The sequence below is a fragment of the Gymnoscopelus microlampas genome (assembly GCF_963454915.1).
Source record: "Gymnoscopelus microlampas genome assembly, chromosome: 4".
Lineage (NCBI taxonomy): Eukaryota > Metazoa > Chordata > Actinopteri > Myctophiformes > Myctophidae > Gymnoscopelus > Gymnoscopelus microlampas.
In genome coordinates, this window is record NC_139941.1 from 40,956,903 (window position 1) to 40,981,980 (window position 25,078).

General features: G+C 42.6%; 2 protein-coding genes across 10 annotated transcripts in view; one reads left to right on the forward strand and one right to left on the reverse strand.

The window, feature by feature from the left end:
- Positions 1 to 675: 675 nt before the first annotated feature.
- LOC311043042 (COP9 signalosome complex subunit 4) lies at positions 676 to 3,012 on the reverse strand. Its single transcript, XM_084054174.1, has 2 exons — positions 2,115 to 3,012; positions 676 to 1,722 (listed from the first exon to the last, which is right to left on the reverse strand). The coding sequence occupies exons 1-2, from the start codon at positions 2,827 to 2,829 to the stop codon at positions 1,208 to 1,210; spliced, it is 1,230 nt and encodes a 409-aa protein (XP_083910300.1). The 5' UTR covers positions 2,830 to 3,012; the 3' UTR covers positions 676 to 1,207.
- Positions 3,013 to 4,283: 1,271 nt separating this feature from the next.
- Positions 4,284 to 25,078, forward strand: part of ep400 (E1A binding protein p400) — a 41,509-nt gene continuing 20,714 nt past the window's right edge. For 3 of the 9 annotated variants that reach the window (XM_084056235.1, XM_084056238.1, XM_084056237.1), the window contains exons 1-24: positions 4,284 to 4,445; positions 6,256 to 7,616; positions 7,728 to 7,835; positions 7,960 to 8,029; positions 10,529 to 10,917; positions 11,707 to 12,006; positions 12,323 to 12,508; positions 13,433 to 13,573; positions 13,663 to 13,741; positions 14,108 to 14,145; positions 14,235 to 14,289; positions 14,417 to 14,506; positions 15,448 to 15,561; positions 15,700 to 15,890; positions 16,031 to 16,208; positions 16,409 to 16,545; positions 16,688 to 16,857; positions 17,538 to 17,712; positions 17,889 to 18,025; positions 18,476 to 18,662; positions 18,941 to 19,110; positions 19,719 to 19,936; positions 21,203 to 21,469; positions 23,642 to 23,818. In XM_084056235.1, coding sequence (XP_083912361.1) covers positions 6,288 to 7,616; positions 7,728 to 7,835; positions 7,960 to 8,029; positions 10,529 to 10,917; positions 11,707 to 12,006; positions 12,323 to 12,508; positions 13,433 to 13,573; positions 13,663 to 13,741; positions 14,108 to 14,145; positions 14,235 to 14,289; positions 14,417 to 14,506; positions 15,448 to 15,561; positions 15,700 to 15,890; positions 16,031 to 16,208; positions 16,409 to 16,545; positions 16,688 to 16,857; positions 17,538 to 17,712; positions 17,889 to 18,025; positions 18,476 to 18,662; positions 18,941 to 19,110; positions 19,719 to 19,936; positions 21,203 to 21,469; positions 23,642 to 23,818 — 4,906 coding nt within the window. In that variant the 5' untranslated portion in view covers positions 4,284 to 4,445; positions 6,256 to 6,287. The remainder of the gene's footprint in view (positions 4,446 to 6,255; positions 7,617 to 7,727; positions 7,836 to 7,959; positions 8,030 to 10,528; positions 10,918 to 11,706; positions 12,007 to 12,322; positions 12,509 to 13,432; positions 13,574 to 13,662; positions 13,742 to 14,107; positions 14,146 to 14,234; positions 14,290 to 14,416; positions 14,507 to 15,447; positions 15,562 to 15,699; positions 15,891 to 16,030; positions 16,209 to 16,408; positions 16,546 to 16,687; positions 16,858 to 17,537; positions 17,713 to 17,888; positions 18,026 to 18,475; positions 18,663 to 18,940; positions 19,111 to 19,718; positions 19,937 to 21,202; positions 21,470 to 23,641; positions 23,819 to 25,078) is intronic. The other 6 variants (XM_084056240.1, XM_084056243.1, XM_084056239.1 and 3 more) reach the window with 5 other exon arrangements.

The following is a 25,078-nucleotide window of genomic DNA, read 5'->3' on the forward strand; positions in this document are numbered from 1 at the left end:
ACATTGCATTGGCTACTTCCACTATGGTGTTGCCGTCGACGGTCGGTCAATACCATTCACTGTTCTCCACCCAGCAGTGGTGCACAAACTGGTGTCATCGAATCATGTACGGCAACATTAGAATGGCAAAGCACATCAGCCAACTAATGAAAAAGTACTTTTAGTTAAATGTTCACTTTAAGTTATTTGCTGATAACCTTTACTAGACCTTGATGTGCCTTGAAAATCTGTATAAAACATTTTACCTAAGGTTTTTGTCCCCGAGTGCAATGAAACAAAATAGCATGTTTTGACTCTCACCACTTTGGCATTAGGGCAAAAATACCTATGCCTTTTCCCAATAAATTCTGCATTTTGTTTGCCATTCTGTTTCTGGCAACCTTGAACACCCGTTTCTGCTGCTACATCCCATTGATTAAACCTTGAAAAATATTGAACAATAATCATTTTGCTATCCTTTTTGTTATTGTGTCCATGTTAGTAACTTTATCCCTGGCTGCAGTTGAAGTCAAAACTATTAATTGTCAACTATTATCATACATAAATACATTGGGTTGGGTTACGACAAGCATCAATCAATAATTCTGGGTCATTGCTGAAACAATTTGAGCATACCTGCTCTACTCTAAATAAAAACTATGTACAATAACTTGTGCAAAATAATGTAAACAAACATAAAATGTAATGTTTTATTCTTAACACATTCATTTTCCATCTGCCAACAGCGGAACTGGTGAAGAAAGACAGACTAGTGAAACTAAACAATAAACTAGAATAAAACTTGAGAATTACCATACTGCATAACATTAGTTTATATACAGGCAATGCTTTGCTGCATATACTGACAAGCATTAGATCAATTGGCAATGAAGCAGCCAAGTGGTGCAATTACTCGTTGGCAAAGAGAGCACCCTGTAAATCTAGTAAAAGAAAGATGTATCTGTTATGTCAGTGGTTCTCAAAGTGGGGTCCAGGGACTCTCAGGGTTCTAAATTGACCCTTTCAAGTCTAACTGACAGTTTACAAATGTTCCATTTGTATACTGTGGGGGGGGGGGGGGTCCTTGAAATTAAAAAGTTTGAGAAAAACTGCGTTATGTACTTGTATCTTCAAAATGGATAGAGGTGATGGGTTAGTTGAGTAGGAAGGGGGAAAGAATAAGGAGAAGTAGAGAGAATTGGTTGAAGGGAAAAAGCACTGTAGATGTTCACTGGGTCATTTGTGCAGATTGAGCTTCCAAAGCCTGCACAGTCCACTCTGGAGCAGCCGTATGGATCTTTTCTACCAGATTGTTGACTTGGAAACACAGAGACTGGATCTGCTTGTCCCAGGTAGGCAGTGGCTCACGGGTCTCAAAGTGGACGATACTATCAATCTGATCAATGAATCCATTCATGCGTCCCTCTGTGATCATCTGAGAGGCAATTTTTTCAGCTTTAGCAGGAGGAATCTCCAACAGTGCCCCCAGCTCTTCGAATGTAATGTTATTGTACAGTTTGCTGGCGGACAGGAGGTTGTGCTCTATCACAGCTCTGTCCAGGATGCTGGAACCGTCTGCTGTGGTGGCCTTCTGGTGAGGCATCAGCATGGCCGCAAACTCCTGCAGCTGGTTGCCTCTGATGATGCGGTCCAGATACATCTTCTCCAGGATGCCATAGGCGGCCAGCTGCTGACAGCGTTCATCCTTGAACAGAGTGGCCAGCATACGGGATCGTTGTTGGCCTGCAGATAAGACACAATTATTACATAATCGCAATGATTTGAGATAATTGTAATTATATTTTGCATGATCGTCATAATCAGTACAATGTTAAAAAAAATCATATATTTTCAAACATTTTCATAAAATAGTGGAAATAGCAGATCTACAGCATTTCTGCAACGCTCTGTTCCCATTGAAAGTAAGGAGCCCCTAAAGGCAGTGGCAGAATCCGCCCTCATAGGTAGAATTAAACTTCGGTGTGACCGGCGTGCCCTAAAAGTAATGAGGTTATTTGTTATTTGTATATTTGTCAAGAAAAATAAATTACATGTGTTCCAATGAATGTTCAACGTCAAACACAATTAAATCGAATCGTCAACTTAAATGTTGTAATCGTGACAGGCAGCCCTACCTGCAGAGGCCAGGATGGTGCAGTTCAGCGCATGCTTCAGAGCTTCCAGACGTTCATTCTCGTGTACAATTGACTTGTATGACAGCTCGTTGTACCTCTGTGCGGATTCGATAAACTTCCTCCGAAAGTCCAGGACTCTGGCATAGCACACCTTGTAGTGTATCTGTAACTGTTCGTTGGAGGACTCGTTCTGAAGCAACGAGGCTCTGTTGATGTAGGCTTCTGCCTGCACGGGGTCATCGCCTTCCAAGTACAGACGGGCGATCTTCAGGTACGTGTCCAACTTGTAGTCAACGCTGTACTGCTTCTGTCCCGTTTCGAGGGGAATCCCGACCAGGACCTGGGCGGCGTTTCTCCAGTCGCCCTCCTTCTCGTAGATGGTCGCCAGGTGCTGTCTGACCGAGGCCACCTGCTCCTCGAAGGAGATCACCCTGGGCTGGATCTTCTCCAGGGTGAAGTGGTACACGGCCTTGGCGGTGCCGTCGGGCAGGCCGGGCAGGTGGGTGCAGAAGTCGGTGAGCAGTTGTCTGGAGACGACGAGGCTGACGTTTTCGTTCACCATCGCCTCGACGAACGCCTTCAAAGACTCCAGTTGATCCGCGTCCGTGAACCCAATGGCCTTCTCCAGGATCTGGCGATACTTGATGGCCAGATCCTTGTGGGATCCGGTTGAGTTCATGAGCAGAGCCAGCTCCTGTCTCACTTCAGTCGCCATATTTTCACCGACGTCGTAGGGTAGCTCTCCGACGTCTCCGTAGTATCGACCCCAACTGTGTTCTTGATCGTTCACGCAATTATGTGTATTATATTTTGCAGATATTGCTTTAGGAGCTTCTCTGGTCCAGAGAGTGTAACGGAGCACGGACGCTCCGGTGGCTACAGGCGTGTGATGTACACACCGCGTAGACATTGTTGCCAGATTCTGCGAGAGAAACAAGCAACCAGCCGTCTATGAAAACAAGCCTAAAACATCAGCTATTAGGCATTATAAAAAATGACCTAGAACAAATTTCAACAGAAACTCTTTCAACTTTTTTTGTTTTATAAATATGTTAGTAATAAAGTCCTAAGATCCCAGTGGTGGAACATATTGAAAAATGCTGAAATAGGTGTCACAATTCAATGCTGTTTAACATCTACATCTATGACCTACCAGATACAACATCTAAAAATATGATTATGTGGACGACCTAGCCATCATGCTGAGTGAGATGGCCAACATGGAAGCAAAGACCAACAGGGTGGCCATAGCTGAATGGGTAGAGAGCCTGCTTTAGAAGCAGAAGGTCTCAGGTTTGATTCCCATCCCTGCCCCCATCCCTGCCAAATTGTCTTCTTTTTTTGTACATATTTTTCACCCTTCATACCAGTAACCTGTAAACTGATTGTATGACATTCTGTATAGTAGTGTGTATATCTGTCTGTCTCTTATATGTCATCATGATGTGTGTGCGTGGGGATCTCATCTTAAACAAGCTACGTGCTTAACTGAGCTATCCAGTTTAGTAGACCTTGTATTGCGAATTTGTACTTCCATGTACTGTTATGTACTGTCATGTACTGTTCTCATGTCTTACTAAATAAAGTACATCAATCAATCAATCAATCAAGGTGTCCCTATGCAATACTGCTTGTGACAAGGGCATGGCTACGTGATGAGTAGCTTGGGTGATGGTTCCACTATTGGACACATTGGATGTGGTCCACAGTAATAATAATAATAATAATAATAATAATAATAATAATAATAAACATTATTATACTTTCATACATAAAATGCAGTGCTTTACATCAACAAAATCACATGCACAGTGCTTGTGATTTTGGAGAAAAAAATAAACATTTTAACAACCCAAATCTGGTACAGGGGTCCCTGGCACAAAATATGTTTAGATGGGGGGTCCGTGGCCAAATACATATTCATTTGGGGGTCCTTGGCATGAAAATGTTTGAGAACCACTGGTTTCTCAAACATCCCACAACATAGGAAACAAATAAGCCCAAATAAGCAACTACACTTTAGAAACAAGCCCAAAGAACCGCAACCACCATTTTTGTACAAGCAACTTTACAGATAAACAAGCCCAAAGTCGCTTACAATGTGCGGACATGGCAACACTGATTGAACTGTATCCGGGTAACTCGAAAAAGGTCACCGCCGGGCGGCCATGTTTCTGAATGGGAATTAATATTAGCCCAAAACATTGAATACTCAGTAACTAGCAATATCGTTATTTTTCATTTTTCATCTATTAAGCCTTAGTTATAGTAGATGTTTTCTTGTAAATATGACTTAGGATTCGTGAAACCACCACATAAGCTCCATTAACTGTAAGTAAACCTCGCGAAGGAGATTATAATATGTATTTATTCAGTGCAGAGATGCTGGCCTGCTAGCAAGAAGAAGCTAATATTATTTAGCCAGCACGCTACCTGTATGTGCCTGGGCTCGGAGTAATTGCTGGAATGCCCTATAGACAGCTTATGAGGTTATTAATATGTTATTAACACCTATTATATTATAATATTTAAACCGCATGCTGAATTGTAATGTTCGATTCCTACGGTTTTATCCCGGCCATTAGCTGCTGCTGCTAGCTAGTGTTGCCATGTCTGCTTATTATAAGCGAGTTTGGGTTTGTTTTTCTGTAGCTTGTAAATATTGGTATTTGCAGGGTTTTGGGCTTGTTTCTAAAAGTGTACTTGCTAATTTAGGCTTGTTTCCTAGTCTTTTTATTCCATTATTATTTAAACCAGTGGTTCTCAAATATTTTCATCAAAATGTTTTGTGCCAGTTAACATTTTGTGTTGTTACAATGTTTCAAAAAATATTCCAAATATTCCACATTTAATTGCAGATCTACAAGCTCACAACGCGTCACGAAGGGACGTGTTGTGAGTTTGTACTGTAGATCGAACTATGTTGCAAAGTTGCTTCTTTGGGCTCGTTTTCCTAGACCTGGTTGCTTATTTCTCACTAAACCTGGCAACACTGAAGCGGCACCGTCGTTAGCAAACAATGCATCCCAGAGTCGCGTCCTAGAAATATAAAAACAATAAAACCCTTCTGGTTCAGAGGAAATGTGGCAATTTATCAGTTACATCTTTATCATGCAATTGACTTAACTTGAGCTTGGCTCGACAAATGTCCTGTGTTTTAGGAGCATAACACTGTCATAGCTAACCATTGTTTGACAGCTAGTTTCCAGAAATTAGACGGCGCCCGTCGTTTAGTAAACAATATCGTATTGGCGTCCTCCGAGCAGTTACAGTACCACTCTACGTGTAACATTGAGCCTTATGGTGCATAATACTGTATTATACATTATACATTAGCATGTCTTGTAAGATATAAATAGTTTGTACAATGTAAGGAATTGTGTAGTGGCCAGGACTATGTGCTGGACCTGCAGGTTACGTTCATAAACAGAGAAATGGCTCCTTTATTGTCATCCAAGGCACCATCCAAAATACGAGATTTCACAGCTTTATGAATGATTTTTTTTTTAAATGATTGAATACTTCATTAACATTTTGCAAAAAGAAGCACAGAGGTACAGTTTCGTACAAAAGGAAGCTAAAAGGGTAAACCCAAGAAAGCACTATGGCTTGTTTCCATTGGGGTCCTGTGTATTCATTTCATCGAAACAGCTAAAGACAAACAATAATATACAAAATATGCAAAAACATCATATAAACGAGTAGTATAAGGTCCATAATAAAATGTCTATGCGACTGCTGTCAAACGCAAAGTACATTGTCTGACAGTTATAACAAAATAAGTTTTCATGTAAATGTACTTATCCCTACTAGTTTGTTTGTTGCAAGTGTTTTATACTAACTAAAGGAGCATCTGAACGTTTTGAGCATTTTGGATAAATGTCTCCTTGAAGGGAACCACTGATCATCATTAAATATATCATTCTAATGTGGAGACACTACATGCTTGTGGCATATTTTGGCCCCTGTTCTATTCAGATAAAAGTGTAATGGGCTTCCTGGTGTGAATCACATTTTGTTATATGACCAAAATGTTTCCTTTTATACTGCATCACCTGCTTTGTCTTGTATTTCTATATATTTGTGTATAGAACAAAGTATTTATCACCTTTTACAATGTTCTGTTATTCACTCTCCATAGATCGTATTGAGGCACAGTAACAGTGTTACGCAATGCACCATGGAAGTGGATCACAAAATATGCAACGGCAACTCCAGAGGTCCAAGTCTGCCGCTGGATCTGAGGCAGATGACCAACAGCAGTCACAACAGCAGCAGCCTGCTATGGCAGTTAGTCAGCAGCAAGCTACAGTCAACCACCCCCAATCCCCTGTGACCACTTTCACTTCTGCAGCGAGCCCTTCAGCCCCCCAGTCCCCCAATTACCAGATAATCATGAGTCGCAGCCCTGTCACAGGCCAAAACATGAACATCACCCTGCAGAATGTGGGCCAGATGGTAACGGGTAATCAACAGATCACCCTAACCCCTGTCCCCATCCAGAACCCGGCCTCTCCAGGCTTTCAGCATACGGCCCAACAGTGGCGGTTTGAGCACGCCCCATCCTCCTACATCCAGGTCACCTCGCCTCTGCCACAGTCCATGCAGCCCCAGAGCCCGACACAGCACAGCCCGGTCCCTTTGCAGGGAGTGACACGGCCAGGAGCCCCCACGGCAGGTTTGGCAGTTTGTGGACAGAGCCCAACGAGGTTCGTTGATGCCAACATGTTGGTGCGGCAGATCAACATAAGTCCTCCGGGTAGTGGCCACTTTGTTTACCAAGATGGGACAGGGTTGACTCAGCTTACTTCAGCCAATGCTGGCCAGTTACAGCTGACCTCCCCAGGAGCACCGGGCTCCGTGAGGGAGCGTCGGCTGTCCCAGCCCCACTCGCAGACCGGCGGCACCATCCACCACCTAGGACCGCAAAGTCCTGTGGCCACTGGATCCGCTCTCCCAACTCTGGGTAGCCCTGGCCACATCACCACTTCCAACCTACCTCCACAGATCAGCAGTATCATTCAAGGACAGTTGGCGCGCCCCATGATATTTGAGAAGACCACGCAGGGTGTGGTTGCTGGAACAGCTGCCACAGCGTCATTCAGTATGCCTTCCTCCATTCCTCCCTCCAGTCCGTCCCTCACCAATCCTCCTCAAGGTATCCCCAACACACCGCTCACTCCCACCGGTATGGCCGTGGGCACTGTGAAGAAGCAGTTGTCCAAGAAGTTAGAAGAAATCGCCCCCTCCAACCCGGAAGTCGCCCAGCTGAGGAAACAGTGCTTAGAGCATCACACCAAGAAGATGGAGAGCCTGAAAGAAGTGTTTAAAGACTATCTGATTGAGCTTTTCTTCCTCCAGCACCTCCAGGGAAATATGATGGACTACCTGGCTTTCAAAAAGAAGCCCTGTGTTCCACTTTACACTTACTTGAGGCAGAACGACTTGGATCTCGAAGATGAAGAAGAAGAGGAGGAACAGTCTGAGGTTATTAATGACGAGGTATTGTATTCACAATATTTATTGATATGACAAGTGCGTAAGTAGGAAGAATTAGGCGTAATGATTTAAACCAAGAAGTTCACTCTTTTTCCTTTATTGTGCCTCTTTCAGGTGAAGGTTGGCACTGGAAAGGATGGTCAGGCAGTGACACCAGTTGCCATAGCAACACAGCTTCCACCCAATGTGTCCGCAGCATTCTCTTCTCCACAGCAGTTTCAGGTGACAGTGGCAATGCTTATCTAAAACTCCCTGAGTTAAAGAAACTGTTGTAATCCGTCATACCCTGCAGCTATGTGTGTTTAATGAAATCACTTACTAACTGTCTGAGAGGCTGTTTTTGCAGAGTCACCCAATTGTTACAAGCCCGGGAGACATGGATGCCTTTAAGAGGCAACAGGCTATGGTGCAAGCAGGTAGGGCAAGGATCGTAGACTTCCCATGTCTCTGCTGTTGGTTTGTTTCCTCCCCCTTTGCTTTCTGTTTTCTGTTGATTTGTTTTTCTTTTCTCCCCTCTAATTGCTTCTGCTTTTAGATATTTGGCATCCTCTACTAGCACTCTGTGTAGAAGCCTTAACCTCGAGGAAGGAGAGGTGGCCTGTAAGGTCTCACAGAAGGTCATTGCTGTGTGTGCCGAGTGCGTAATTTTGCGTTACGAGGGTATTGTGTGTTTTAAATCCCAGATCAGATTAAGAGGTCCCGGATTGAAGTTGGTCGCCATGGGCTGATTTTCCAGCATCCTTTAGGATCACCTGGCGTTCCACTTCAGCAGCTTATGCCAACTGCGCAAGGTAGGAGTGCTACTACCAGGCCGCTCTTTGTTCTGTTCGATGCTGCTGGACGTAGCCCAGTCCTCCTTGTGAAGGAGAGAAAATAAAAACCTGAACCCCAACAATTCGCCGAGCACCCCCCCCCCACAAAAACAAACCTCCGAGCAGCATCGGCAGTACGATCTTCATCCATCTGCGGGATTTCTCAGCAAGCCACAGGAAATTCAGTCTTAGTGTAACCCAGCTCCAGCTCTCTGTCAGAAAAAATGGGGAAGACGACAATCCAACTCTGAAGAAGAGTAGCCACTCACTGGGAAGATGCCATGTCTTATGATTTTCCTTTTTTTGTTGTAACTGTGGATCATCCATCCTTACCCATCTTTTTCTTTTCCAAAGTTCATTCTTCCCAGCTGTCTTTACTTGGAAAGACTTTCTTTGCCCATGCTGACGACTTGTCAGCTAGTTGGGAGGTGGATCGCAGAAAGTGGAGAACCCTGGAAAATGTTTCAGTGAGGCGTTCGTGTCTGCTAATTCCATGAGTTCACTTTTTGAGCCTCCTTTTTCGGTTTCTCATTACCACTCACTCCTTCATATGTCTTCTCCTCACGGTGTCTATCCTTACATACCCACATTGTCAACATGGGTTCGATATTATTATCATTTCAATCTTAATTTTGTTTGCTTCATCGTCGAGGGTGTTGTCTTTTTGTTTTAGAGGTCACATATTATTGGTCTCTCTCCATGTCGTCACTCCATGGCATTTTGTTCGCTTCATCGTCGAGGGTGTTGTCTTTTTGTTTTAGAGGTCACATATTGTTGGTCTCTCTCCATGTCGTCACTCCATGGCATTTTGTTCTCACTTGGCTTCTTTCCCTCAGTGTGAAGTAGGTGAGGGAATCATGTGGAGGAGTTGTGTTCACGGCACAGGTTTTTGCGTGCTTTTGATGGTGGGTGTGTCAGGGCCAGGTGTTGATGTCGTCTTCTAGGCCAGGTGGTGTGACGGACAGGGAGGTAAGGGAGGTCGCTGCTTTAGTGTTGCACAGCTCCGCTCAGGCCTGCAGTCTGCAATGTGTGTCTTTCTGCTCACCTCTGTGCTGTGTCGCTCCGTTGTGTACCTCACTATGATGGAGGCATTCGTGTGCCTGTGTTATCGCTAGAAATACATTGCTTCATGCTTCATGCATGCTGAACATAGTGTTATTGTGAGTGTTTGCTCTGTTTCCTTTTCCCTACCTTCTTCCCCTGTCCTTTACTTTAAATAGTTAGTTTCTAAACTTTCTATTCATTTTCTTCCTGAACATTTCTATTTTTCTTCTCCCAGATTTCTCTAAAAAGCTCTGTTAATTGCATGACTACTTTTTGATGTGTTGAAGCACATGCTCTCAACATCTGAAATATTTATTTTTGCATTAATCAAAGTAGTATTTTATTGTATATTTATTGTATTGTTTATTGTATTTTATTGACATGTAGACTATCACTTTTAGTTCATTTCTTCTGTAATCAATCATTTTCTTCTGTATGATTTTCATTAGTTTCCCACTCGTCTATCAGCAGGTGGTAGTTCACTGCTGTTGACTCATACAGTACATCCAGTTCATTAAAGCCAGGTCCTGAGGAGCTGTAATATTACCTAAAGCTTAATAAAAATTAAAGCCATTGTGTAATTAGAAAATGACCACTCTATCAGTTTGTTCCAATATACTTATAATAGACTGTGCATAACTGTAGTTACAGATTTTCAGAACATGGCACACCTGTTTTATGTTACTGTTCAGTTTCCAATAGCTTCAGTTGATTGAGTCGGCAGCAGATTTGAAACGGAAACGCATATGACGTTTCTGGTTCAAATCTGATGCTGAGCCAATCAAATGAGACTGGGAAAATGAACGGGAAAAGGTGTGCCACATTCTGGAAACCTGGGGCTATACTCGTGCACAGAGCCTATACTTAGGTGTGAATGTCAGACGACCATGTACAGTACTAAAGGGTCTTGTAGGTTTTATAGGTAAGCAAGCCAAAGTTTTGGAGGAAAAACAAAATCGCGAAACAAGATTTTATCATAACCTCATTGTTTTCTTTTGCCCCCTCTCCTCCTTATGCTCTATACCTTTTTGTTTGCCCTCTTTGATTAATGTGCACCAGGCGGAATGCCGCCAAACCCCCAATCAGTCCAAATTGCAGGACAGAAGCCGAACCAGCAACAGTATGACCCGTCCAAAGGGCCTCCGGTGCAGAACGCTGCCAGTTTGCACACCCCTCCTCCCCAGTTGCCAGGCAGGCTACCCCAAGGCGCCCTCCCCATGGCTGGCCTGTCCATGACTTTCTCTCAGCAATCTCAACTGGTGGAGGCTTCAGCCCAGGCTGCCGGTCAGCTTCAGGCCCAGAAAGCGCAGGGGGCCGGGGCGATCTTGGCATCAGTAAACGCCCACACTCAGCTCCAGGCTCAACTCCAGCAACAGATGCAACCTGGCCTTCACATCCAGTTGCAGGCTCAGCAGCAGCAGCAGCCACAGGCCATGTCAGGACAGGCGGTCAGTCTACCAGAAACCATTCATGAGTACTGAAGGACTTTACTTGTCCCAAATTGGACATTTGGTTTGGTCTATTTATTTATTGGACCATACTGGTTTAAATACTGTATGTCATTGTCTAGCTTTTCTAGATCTGCCATATATATTATACATAAACCTAGATTCTTTTTTTATTTTTTTGCTTGGTCGCAGTTGTGGTACGTTTGTTTACATTTTGTCCAAAGTATTTAAGATGCTACCAAACTTGCAGGAGTGTATACCACCAAACAAGGCCCTTCCTGCACCTGGCACGGGTTCAAATCCGATCCAATCTTTGCTGCATGGCATCCCCTCTCTCCCTCCCTTGACTTTACAGTTTCTCTTGCACTATCATGAACAAAGCACACATAAATGAAAACATAAATACACATTATGTGTACTGTAACTTTGATTAAAAGGAATAATAATTATTAAAAAAAGGGGAAAAAAGACCAAACAACGTTATGCTTTGGAATTATGATATGCAGTGTAATAGTCAATGAACTAAACAATGCCAGACCACCAGTATGGCACATCTCATAAAAGGGGCCATGAACACATTTAGAATGAGTGGGCAAAGTTCCAAAAATGACCAAAATGTGAGCATCTGGAAGTAATACATTTTCTTTTGAGCAGATTTATCAAAACTGGGTTAAATTAGACCATCAGTCTGTTTATATAGACAGCTAGTATCTTCTTTTATTTATGCATAAAATGTGAACATGCCTAAAGTGTAAATATGTCAATTCATAGTTGTCTTTCCTTCCTCAGACGGTGGCTCTTGCACGTCCCGGCACAGAGTCAAACCAACCGGTCCAGAGAATGATGACCAACTCCTTGTCCGTGTCTTCCATGTCTCCTGCCCCACTATCTGTTACCAACTCTGTCCCATCACCCCACACTCCCAGTTCACTCCGGCCTCCGGGGTCCAACATAAACGCAGGCTCACAGTCCAAACTGGCTGGGACCAACGGCACCTCAACAGTCAAGATTGGGGGCTTTGGCCAGAACCCGACCATGCAATCCTCACAGGACCCCTCCCACGATAAGCAGGTTGAGCAGGCCAAACTGGTACGTTTATTTATAATATATTTATGTAAGGAAAAGGTGATGTGATTACCCTGTGATGCTGTTGTGCCCAGAAGGATGTAAAAGAAATTACATATTTGCAGTACTATTACGCTGCTTGGATTGACTTGTAAACAAGTCAAAAGCTGCACTACATGAATAGAAATAAAAAATAAACATACATTATCAAAACAAATGCTTTTCAGCAAACAGGAGCTTTTATCAGGGTCAGACAAGGCCGGAATGGCATGCTGTGTACAGTGCATTGAACTTACAATTGGTCGTTTTGCTCATGATCTCTATATTCTCTACCCACCAGGAGAGCCAAGTGCATCAGCGTATCTCTGAGCTCAGGAAGGAGGGCCAGTGGTCTGCCAGCAGGCTGCCAAAGCTCATGGAGGCCTCACGACCAAAGTCCCACTGGGACTATTTACTGGAGGAGATGCAGTGGATGGCAGCTGACTTTGCCCAGGAGAGAAGGTGGAAAGAGGCTGCTGCCAAGAAGGTATATAAGACATACATAGTATGGTAGTACAGGGTTTCATGCAGGAAAGAAGTTAGTTTCGGGGATGCACTGGAGGGGCGTACACGTGCGCGCGTGTACCGGGGCTGTATGATATGGACACAATTTCATACCTCAATATTTTTGCCAAATATCTCAATCGTGATACAATATGACAATGGGTTCACACTTGTTTTTTAAGTCAAACACTTATCTTATGACTTGACAAATTGCTCTTTAAACTCGACCGACAGGAAGTCAAAGGATTACATTTGTCTGACTTGATGAACGTGCTAAGCTTTGCTGATCATTGACTGGTCACACTGACCAATGACCTTTCAGTAACATCATTCAGTACTGGCACTGCTGTTTTGAATCAGACATAAGGAACAAACAAAAAGTAAATCCTTTCATACGGAAGGCTTTATAAGCTGTTTGCTGCAATCAGGGATTTTCACTCATCGTTTAGTAATTTATTTGCAATGAGAGGCGATTGAGCAGGTAGGGAGCCGCAAGGACCGGCGACATGTCCGTGAAACTATCGCATGGAACTATTGCATGCTCGTCTCATGTCATGCACACGTCCGCCCATACTAGATGTAAATAGTTTTTTCTTTGCGACTCCCAGGGAAAGAATGCTTGGAAAAGGTGCAATTAAACAACAAAATGTGTAGGAATGACTCTTGACTGGCTGCCTTTAGCTGTGCAGGGTGATCGGGGTAGCGTTAATAGCGTGTATGTTCATAATGTTATGATAATGATGATTGTCAAGCCCCAGCGCACGCTCTCCTGTGAGGATGTACTCATGTTATGTGTCGAGGCTAAATTGGTTTGGCGGAATCCCTGCAGTGGTGGTACAAACAATATACATAACGGACTATTAATTATGGTCTTGTACCTTACCTTTCTAATGTGTCCTCACTCTAGTTGGTTCGTACCTGTGCCCGTTACCATGAAGAGCAGAGGAAGACTGAAGAGAGGACTAAGAAAGAGGAGGAAATGCATCTTCGCCTCATCGCCAGTACCATTGCCCGGGAGGTGGAATTCTTCTGGTCCAACATTGAACAAGTATGTCCTTATTATGTTTGAAAATGGGACATTTCAATTGAATTGCGATTTAAAGGGCAATGGTCTTACAGATGTATTGAATGTTTCAGGTTGTGGAAATTAAACTCCAGTTTCAAATCTATCAGAAAAGATTGAAAGTACTCAGCTTACAGAAATCCTCAGCCAAGGGTAAGCCTCATTCAAAATGCTTTTCATTAGAAATGATTAAAATATAGTGTGGAGAAATGTCTGGATGTATGCTTTGTCATTTCTGAAGAACCCTATTTAAAAAAAAATATATATATATATATATATATATACACACACACATGTTTTTGGAGGAAGGGGTCGCTAAAAAAAAAATGTAATGCCAACTGGATGAAGTCACTGATTATTTAGTATTTATGGATTTATTTATTTACTTTTTATGATTTGTAGGTTGTGTGGGCTAGTTTAAAACACTTTATGATCCGATCCGTCTTACTCAGGTTTGCCCTTTCATTTTGGCCATTAACTACATAAGTATGGTATAAGTCATATTTTACTCCTTTTCAGGACCTGCTCATTCAACAGGAGCGAAAGCTGACAGAGAGGTAGGTGATCCACCGACCAGCTCTGTCATCACACTACAAATGCACCTATTATACCTTGCACACGTATTGATGATGTTGTCATTTTACAGGATCTACCAGCCTCAAACCGGAAAAGAAAATGCAGTCCATTGCTTGATGAAGAAGGTATGCATGTACTATATGGACCATCATTCTTTCTTTTTAATTTTCAAACCTTTACTTTTAAAGATCCTGTGATTGTATGTATATTGACAGTTGTTCACTGCTATGTGTCTGCTGCCTTGTCTTATAGTACCAGATGAGGAGAGTACCATAGAGGAGCAAGAGGCCATGGAGGAACAATTAAACCCGAAGGCAGAGTTGGCAGAGTTGGCCAAAGATGGTACTATCTTTTCTTCTGAAATATTCTTGCCTACCTTAAAAATGTTTTAACCCCTGGGTTGTGGCTGACTTTGTGCGAGGTCAAATAATTATATTTAGGAAAGTACGTGCTATGTAGTGTGGAGATAGTTTGCTTATTGACTTCACTACTGCTCTGATATTACAGCGCTTTCTGTGTGATCTTCCAGTGTTTATTCTCCCTAACACTGGCAGCTACAAAAGATATAAAGATACAAACCGACACAGCATATCTGTTGCTGCGTTGCTTTTGAAGTGTTGATCAGCACGCTTGTTGGCGTCAAGCATGTGTCCGACGAGCGAGAAAAAGGAAAATATAAAGCCTGGGGTTTAAAAAGAACATGGAACTGGCTGATGGAAATAATTAGTCCCCCCCCCCCCCATTACAAGCATAAATTGTGGGAAGAGAGAAGGTAAGTGGAAATAGTTAATCAACATTTGGTGGTTTTGTAGCTGCAGTTGAAGCCAGCTCAACTTAGATTTTAGCTTTGTAGATATTGTAGCAGATACAAATGTCGGGTGTCGTTTTGTATCTTCATGTTGCTGGCTTCCATTGAAAATGAATGGTAGCCTGTAGCTCTGTAGCTGCCAGTCTGAACACAGCGTTTCTACAGCGTTTATTCTATGCTGTATTTTATTCTAGTTTATTCTATGCTGTATAGCTTACTATTTTGCAATTAATTTGTAACGTAGAAATTCCATTTATATCAAACAAATGGTCTATCAAAGTGAATAAATAAAACATAGTTGAAGATCTGATTCATATCGGTGTAGATATGGCACTGAGGGAGTTCAGTGCCTTAGTGAGATGGATGGAAGATGGACAGAGAGACAAACTTTTAATCCTGCCCTCGGGATATTGCGTAAAGTCCCAGCGGTGATTTACCATGCGTTTTAAGTCTATCTATATTTTTAATCTTTCAGCTGAAATGCCTCTCGATGCCTTGGTGAAACAGTATGCCGGGGCCTATGCTGATAACTTTTCATGGCCCCAGCCAAGTCCACAGACTGATGAAGAGGATATGGAGAAGACTGAAGGTGTGCTTATGATCTAAATATCAAATACAAACATTCTTTTCTTTTTAGTTACCCATCTTCATGTTTAATGGATATATATCCTCACCCATCACTAGACTGGTGCCCTTTCTGATTAATTCATTCTTGATTCTTTTCCAGAGATGGAGTTTGATGAACACCGTCTCCATGCAGCTGTCCTAATTGACTCCCTGCTCAGTGTGGACCAGTATCGCGGGACCGACAAATCTGGCTCTACGGACTCTGATGGCAAACCCATTACGGACATAGCCGAAGTGGCAGCTGCCACAGAAGTCATCCTGCCCAAGGGCAGCGCCAGGACCACCTCTGCTGTAAGTCATATTGCAGATAGATTTTAGGGGACAGTTGAAGGCGGCACTAGCCCTAGTCTCGACGACCTTGCAGGCTTATGCCAAGGCTAAAATGCACCTTTTGCACTTGTGATTGCTATAATCTTTGTTTTGTATCATAGACCCGCAGCCCAGCTCCTTTTCTATTGCATGGCTCACTGCGGGAGTACCAGCAGATTGGTGTGGATTGGCTGGCGAACCTCCATAAGAAGCACCTCAATGGCATCTTGGCTGATGAGACAGGCCTGGGCAAGACCGTCCAGACGGTGGCTTACTTGGCACATTTGGCCGGTCAAGAGGGTATGTCTCAGTTTAAAAATGATTTCAATGTCTCTGTTTCACACTAGTGCAGTGTCAGAAAGTTGTAGTATTTTCTATTATCTAACTAGGAAAAATAATTCAAGTGAAAGTGGTGGTGGACAATTGTCATAAACGCATATTTCAGTGTGTATGACTTTCTCCATGAAGGCTTATTGTACAGATGCTGTTTTTGTCCAAAGGAATCTGGGGGCCTCACCTCATAGTGGTGAGAACTTGTAAGCTGCTGAGCTGGGAGATGGAGTTCAAGCGCTGGTGTCCTGGCCTCAAGATCCTCCTCTACCTGGGCAATAGACGGGAGCGCCGGTCCAAAAGAATGGTACTTTTTGTGTTTGTTCACTGCATTTAATTAGCAATTTATTTGACATGTTTTGTGTCCTCATCTAACCAACCCATGAGAAAACATATTTCTTTCAAAACTAGGCGAGGCTGAATATGGTCAATGTTGTTTTTTTCCCTAGTGGTGGGGAGAAGCAAACAGCTTCCATGTGTGCGTGACCTCCTATAAGCTGCTGCTGAAGGACCAGAGCCACTTTCTGAGGAGAAAGTGGAGGCATCTGGTGCTGGATGAGGTGCAGCTTATCAAAAACATGTCGGAGAAACACTGGGAAACCGTCTTTGCCCTCAAAAGGTCAGTGGAGATGGACTCAGCTCTGAAGTAAATTTGTCTGGCGTTTAATAATTCATGACATTTTGTCACAGTTACAAAACCTTGATACAACTTCAAGTTCAGCAGCGTGAAAAATGTCATTGACAGAACAGGCAAGAACGCAATGAACGCAAATGTGTTATTTTCTGACGTGATAAAATTCATTCAAAACAGATCATAGGCAAGTCAAATGGAACAGCAGTAAATGTAATGCCACATTCTTCTGTAAGGCCTGAAATATGGGCAAAACATATTATAGTATTTCAGCCTATACATTTTTGTTTCTTATGTCTCGACACTTAACCAATTAATACCTGAGGCCGATCTACCTTACATCTCAAATGTTTTTATGCGAAGGACCCCCAAAATGAGACCCAGAAGAGAAGAACACCTTCAAGATGTTTTTCAAAAATAGCAGATGTACAAGCTCGCAGCACGGCATTAAGTGAAGCGCTGTGAGCTTGTATATCTGCAATTCTTTAGAACACTGTTCTAAATCCTAAGAGTTGACACACTTTCCTGGTTTTAATGGATTGAAATTGGTGCCACTTCCTTAATGAACTTGAATGAATGAAGAATTACCTGCATTAAGCTGATCAGAATATGAATATTTTGATTGTAAACATTTCAAGTAACTACACTGTCATGATCTTGTCTTCTAGCGAGCAGAGGATACTGCTTATCAACACTCCTCTACAGAATACGCTGAAAGAGCTGTGGACCATGATCCACTTCCTGCTACCAGGAATTACCAGGCCCTACTCTGACTTCCCTGTCAAAGCCGGCACCGACCAGAACCAGGACTACTGCCATAAACTGGTCATCCGCCTCCACAGGGTGAGTCTTGGCCAGGTCGAACTATCCCTGTTGACCATGGTAAAAGAATCCCAATATTCAGTCAGTTCACAATTGTTTATGTCCCCCCCATGTTAAACTATTAATACTTGGTGAGGATCCAACATTCAACCAATCCTCCTAAAATTTGCTGAAATATTTGCTTTTTCTGACTGTAGATGATTCAGCCCTTCATTCTGAGGCGCTCTAAGAGGGATGTGGAGAAACAGCTCCCTAAGAAGTATGAGCACATTCTCAAATGCCGACTTTCCAGCAGGCAGAAGAACCTGTACGAAGACATCCTAACTCAACCAGGGTGAGAGACATTTAAGCTACAATAATTCACTTGTATATCTATTGTCTCCCTCTACTGATGGAGAGAGGCAATTCTAAAGATGTCCAAACTACAGTATACTGTAGGTGGCAGCGCACCTAGTGTCCAATCCAGTGTGCTTTAAATAAATGTATTGACATTGTCAACCAGTCTGTGTCCTACCCAAGTCCAGGGTAGAGTACAGAGACCACCTCCAACCACTGCATATGTGCTAATTATATTGTATACGTAGCATGCTCTACCATACATACAGATTAGTTAACATTCTATTCATTAAAATAAATCAGGATTAATGGATTGTAGTTTAACTTGCCCTAGCAACCACTTTGATTTGATTTGTATTTTCTGACCTTTGCCCCTGTATATATCAAACTTTTTTTTGCCCCTGTATATATCCGACTTTTTACGTTTCCTATCTTTGTTCCCCCTCAGAGCCCAGGAGGCGCTGAAGACGGGACACTTTGTCAGTGTGCTCCAGGTCCTGATGCAATTGCAGCGAGTGTGTAATCACCCAGACCTGGTGGACCCCAGGGAGACGGGCAGCTCGTATGTCTTCTCCGCTCTGCAGTACAACACCCCATCACTGGTGCTAGGAGCCCTGCAGAATGACCCATGGAAGGTAATGTGATCCTCATACATAAGATATACAAAACCTCACGTATGTTGCATGGGGAGGACATGCAAGTGGTGGAATAAATGATGTGCATTGTCTTTTCATTCTCTGGATTTATTGTTTAAAAAATCCTTGCATACACATTCTCAATCTTTTATCATTATTTAGGCTTAGTAGTAGTAATATAAGCACTTTGTTGGCAGAGTTGTTATTGTTATGTATTCAGTTACTGTCTCGTAGCACATTCCTGAGTTCCAGTCTCCCCATCCCTTTCTCTTTTCTAGACGGTGGACCTGTCCATATTTGACCTGATCAGCAATGAGAACCGGTTGACTCGATATCATACTGAGGAGGCTCTTCCCAAGCTGAAGGTCACCAAGCAGCTCATAGAGGAGATCCACAGCTCTCCGGATCCACCGCCTCGGCCCAAGCCATGCAAGATCAAACCTATGAGGTCAGCTCTAGGTTCTAAACCTTTGGTAACCCCGGACTGCTAACATTACTGCAGTGGTGTAAAGTAAACTAAGTACATTTAATCAAGTACTGTACTCAAGTACAGTTTTGAGGTACTTTTACTTTACTGGAGTATTTCCAATTGTCTATACTTTAACTTCTGCTCTACTACATCTTGGAGGCAAATCTTGTACTTTTACTCCAATACACTAATTTGAAAACTTTTGTTACTAGTTACTTTGCAGATATATTTTATTACATTATAAAACATACATTAACCACTTTAACCTTATTTTGTACCTAGGCTATTTGAAAATAGCCGATCTACAAGCTCACAATGCGTTGCGACGCGTTGTGAGCTTGTAGATCTGCTACTTTCAAACCTTTTAGTACTTTTACTTTTGGTACTTTAAGTACATTTTCATACCAATACTTTTGTACTTCTGGACTTTTACTTGTAACAGAGTACTTCTACATTGCAATTTTGATACTTTTACTTAAGTAAAACATTTGAGTACTTTTTCCACCACTGCATAACTGCTAGTCAGTGATGCAGACGCTTGTATCAAGTAAAGTTGTAAGTTAAACAACTTATTGTTTAACTTACAGGTTATTTCAGCCAGTGCAGTACGGCACAAAGCCTGAGGGTCGTCTGGTTACAATTACTGGTACTGCAGGCCAACGTCCTCCTACCACCTCCACCGCTTCTACCACCATCAGTGCTGCTACAGCTGCTGTTGCTGCTTCTGCTGTCACCACCACGCAGCCAGCACAGTCCAGGGGGAAGTCCCCTGTCACCACCACTACCACTACAACCGGTTCCCAGGGTAAGACCACAGCACTATGACCATTTCACACAGATACACAGCTATTCACTTCTTTATATGGGAGACCGTGAAATCGAAAAAAAAAGATAGCAGTGATGGTGATTAGTAATGTTAACAATGAATCGGCTATCGTTTATTTGTTATTAAGAATTTACTCGATTACATTCCATTCCTAAGTAAGATAAACTTAAGACATTACTATCTTGATACATACACTGATTGGTTGGCCTATATAAGGGTTTTCTAGATTATATCCTGTAACCTGATGACATTTGTTTGAATAGAGGCTAAAGCACAGCACAGGACAGCAACATAATGTGTGTGGACAATCAAACATTACCTTTCTTTACTTATAGACTAACTTAACAGCCACAACGAAAGGTTAACCAGAATGTTTATGGTGGTCGGCTTTGAAATCCACTCTGTGTTTTTATGCTTGAAATATTTACAGTGTATATTAATGTTTTTCTGCATGAGTGTATTGTGCTGAGAGTGAATTTGAATGCACATCATTTACCCCGTCATATGTAATGCATTCACTGTTTTTCCATAATTGTCATTAACATGCATTTCTTAACATGGGTTCTCCTGGATGTTTTCAATGACATCATGTACAATCCTAAACACTAAGGTTGAAACATCATGGTAGGCTATATTTTCACAGAACAGAGCTTATACACCACAGATGCACAAGTCTAGTTAGTTTCATGTTAGCTACCATGCAACAGTGTTGGGCTGTCTGCAGTGTTTCCTCTTTATTTTTTATGTATTTAGTAATTGTACTGTGATTAAGTTCAGTTATTTTTTAACCCATTAAGCCCGGGAAAGCATCTGTGTCATTTTAGTTTTCTTTGGCTATTCAAAAATAGCAGATATACAAGCTCATAGCTTGCAAATATTTTTAAAGCGAACATTTGTATATTTTGAGATGGGGGGGGGTCCCCGGCCAAATACATATCATTTTGACATAAAAATGTTTGAGAACCACTGATATATAGCAACATAAGATTAGGATTCAGAAGACATTTTGTAGCATCGGCCTCAGGTCTTAATGGATTTAAGCAACATACTGGCCTGTATTCTTTTATGTTTTGTGCCAACATCAAGCTGAAGTATTTTCTTTTAGACAGCGCTGTGTCTCTACTCGCTACCCACCACTACTGGATGAATCTAGAGGAAACACTGACATAGTGCTGATGATTGACCTGAATATTTGAGTCAGCCTTTAACAGACAGCCCCTTGCCAAATTCCCTTGTACTTCACAGCAGTTGGAACAGCTTCTCAGAGAGCCCAGGCTACCAGCAACAACAACCATCACACCTCCTCTGGGAGCGGCGGCCTTGGGCAGCATGTGTTGGGGACTGCCCCTCTGGCTCTGGGCCAGGCCTTGGCCGGGGCAGTAGTGGGCTCAATCGGCCAGCCTGGCATAGCACAGGTCACCAGGCCGGCCCTAGCCCCCAGCCATGCCATCCAGCCCAGCTTACTATCCCAGAGGCTGGTTCTTACGTCCCAGGCCCAGGCACGGTTGCCTAGTAAGTGGCCTCCTCCCCTGACCTCCCTTCCCTTTTCCCCTGCACCCCCCTCAATGTTTTCACCCTCCACTTCTGGCACAGCAGAACGGACTGCTCTGAAACGAGGCCTCTCTCTGGGACACTGCTGATGTGTGTTTCAGTCTTTACAGGCTTGTGTTTTAAAGACATTTGCAATGATGTTTGTACTTTAACACATTTTAATTGTTCCTCTACAAATACTTAAAGCAAGTAGCTAGCAAGTAACTTCGCTAGAAGTTAATATGGCCACTTTCTATTTCAACATCTTATATGTACTTTATGTATGTGCATGTAGCAGTAGAGCAGGGTTCCCCAATTACTTTTCCCCAAGGGTCGTTTTTTATTCGTTTTTTTTCTCTAATCGAGCTAATTTGACCCTGTTATTTTAGGCCTGGGATTCTTAAATCCTATGTTGAGGGTCACAAAAGAAAAAAATGTACTCTGAAAACAAAATAAGTCTGCTTGAAAAGTAATACAGATTAACAGCAGCCAGTTGTACATACTGAAAATCAAAATAAGTCCAGAATCAACAATTGACTTACAGATGTGTTTGTTAGTCTGCTTGAACAGTAATACAGATATTATTATTTAAAAAAAAAAAAAGAACAGGAGTCGTCGCGGGCCGCACAGTTGCCTCTCGCGGGCCGCCTATTGGGGAACCCTGCAGTAGAGCAATTGCACTGGTGCCGTGGTAGTTTTGATGTTTCAGTTAATGGCTGCCATAATATAATACTATACATAAATAATCATAGACATCAAAAAGAGTGGTGCTAGGAAATCTGTAGCCATATCAGCAGCCTCTCGGTCCTACCTCAGTTTCTCTCTTCAAGCCTGCATGTGTCCACAATGGAAAATCCTGCTTACACCACACACACCGCTCCATACTTTAACCCCAGTTACACCCCTTTCCCTCTTACTTTAAATATTGCCCCACCCCCACCCCCCACCCCCCACCCACCGAACCCATTCAGTTTACTAATATTCTTTTGTCTCTTTGCATCAGCCGGGCTGAAGGAAGAAATCCCAATGCTTTTGGTTCTCATATTTCTTTTGTGTATTTACTGATGTTTATGGTTTCATTCTGAGGGCAAACTGCAAAGCATGAACTACTTTGTCGACCAGACCACTCCCTGCCTCAGATGTGAACAGAGAAAGCTTTTTCAATAACGCACCATATGGGAAATAAGATAAATCATTGTATCTATTTACCTCTGGTCAGTGTGTTGCTGTCAAAAAGGCAGCTAAGCACAACTCACTCCTTTTAACTGAATGTGTTTGTTTCAGGCACTCTGTCTCACCTGAGGAATTTATTTATTTTATGTTTCAGGCATTTTAGCTGAAGCTCATATCCTGAGTTGCTTAACCCATTGAGACCTGAAGCCGATTCTACATGTCTCCTAAATCTTAACAGTATTCTGAAAAACGTATGTTTCTATATCAGTGGTGCTCAATCTTTTTCATGTCAAGGACCCCCATACTTATATGTATTTGGCCGTGGACCCCCATCTCAAAATATTTTGTTCCAGGGACCCCCCAGAAGCAGATTTGAGTTAAAAATGTTCGCTTTAAAAATATATATATTCAAAGATTTGCACACATTTTCACGAATTAAAGAAAATAGCAGATCTACAAGCTCGTAGCGCGGCACAGAGTGCCGTATATCTGCTTGTATATCTGCTATTTTTGAATAGCCCAAAGTGTAAAATAATGCTTTTAGCTCAAATCTAAAAATGACACAGTTCCAGGTCTTAATGGGTTAATGGGTGAGCGGGAGGGCGTTCAGTGTCTTGCTCAACGACACGTTGGCAGGGCACGTGGCTATTGACGGACATTTTTCATTGCAGGGGTCGATCCCATGACCCTGTGGTTACGGGACATTCTCTTTCAAAAGCCACCGCTTGCCGTCTCATTTTGTTTCTCCCTCAATAGGAGCTGCTATGGTTCTGTCATGGAGGGCGGCTGTGCTCACTCCACTGATTTAACCCACCCTTGGTTCTGCATGTCTTCTCCCTTTTTGTTTTTCACCCTATGACTAATATACTGTATATATTAGTGTTCTATGTAGAGCCCTATGTGTTGATCTTTGGAGTCCGTTTGTGTTTAACGAGGCGTGTATGTCCATTGTGTCTCTCTGTGTGCCCTTGCGTCCTGTTGAAGGTGGAGATGTTGTGAAGATCGCCCAGCTGGCCAACATAGCAGGCGGTCAGAACCGGATCTCCCAACCAGAGACCCCCGTCACCCTTCAGTTCCAGGGCAATAAGTTCACATTGTCCCCCAGCCAGCTGCGACAGCTCACAACGGGGCAGCCATTGCAGCTCCAAGGTACACTCGGTAATGTACACCCCGTAGTCATACTCTTTTTCAGCTGTCTCTCTTTCCATCTAACTGATGCATACTTGGTTGCATGCCAATGTCACGTGCACTGAAAATGGCCGATCTACAAACTCACAACAACGCGTTGTGAGCATGTTGATTATTAATTTTTTATGTGCATCTGTGTCACACAACTAGGTCTAAATCAAGTCTCAGTAATTATTAGTTAAATAAGAGCATGTTTATTTTTTTACTTTGTCACATAATTGTTGCAGAATGCTTAGTTTTCACTGTTGCTACACTTAACTCATTGAGTGCCAGGATTGCCAGAATTATTTCAGAATTGATTCTGAAAAGTGCCAGAGTTTTTTTCACAGAAAACAAAAAGTGCTTAGGAAGCGAGATACAGCCTTTTTCAGTTCTAAGTTAAAATATAGCTGCAAGCAGCGATAATACGGGGCCAGTGAATAGAGAGAGAGAGAGACATGGAAACGGAATAGATTGAAGAGAGAGAGAGTGACATGGAAACAATAGATTGATGAGAGAGAGAGATGGAAACATAATGGTTTGATTGGACATCTCAACCTACTGCCATTAACAGGATTCGAACTCTCAACCTTCAGACTAATAGGCTGCAACACTACCTATAGTGCTATAGCTTTGTCCAGGCTGATATTGTCTGTTGAAGATCATAAACTCTTGCCTTCTTTCATGAACCAAGCCCCTGTTTCACTAACACTAAGATCACTCGTTCACAAGCCATTTACCAATGAAGAAATTGTACATCTCCTCAGAACCAAAACTAATGAAAGTAGCCGATCTACAAGCTCACAAACCATGAAAAGTTGTGAGATTGTAGATCAGCTATTTTCAGAATGAAGTATGTCATACGTAAAAAAGTACTCTCAAATAAGCATTTCAGGTTATCTTTACCATTTGCACATGTATTCATGTATTCAAACCCCCCCCCCCCCCCGAAACCGGAAGTGCAAAAAAAATCCGCAATCTGCACCTGTTCGATTTAACATGGGAAAACACCCGCCCCGTAGGACTACGGGTACGGCGGTTAACGGTTGGATTTAACGGCCCGTAGGACTACGGTCTTGGCGGTCAATGTGTTAATGGCACTCAGTGAGTTAAAATATCAAATAACAGATGTGAAACCATTATATCGTATCAATATTGAGATGTTTGGCAATTAAAATTTTGGCCACATCTTCAGCCCTAACTGTCTGTTTGTTTGCCGCAGTAATGCAATTATTTGTTCTTTTTAGAGGT

What these genes read in the sequence shown, in the direction of transcription:
- LOC311043042 (XM_084054174.1), bottom strand. Translation starts at nt 2,829, where the DNA reads ATGGCGACTGAAGTGAGACAGGAGCTGGCTCTGCTCATGAACTCAACC. An exon ending in CACCATCCTGGCCTCTGCAG is followed by an intron (nt 1,723 to 2,114) that starts GTAGGGCTGCCT and finishes TCTTATCTGCAG; the next exon opens with GCCAACAACGATCCCGTATG.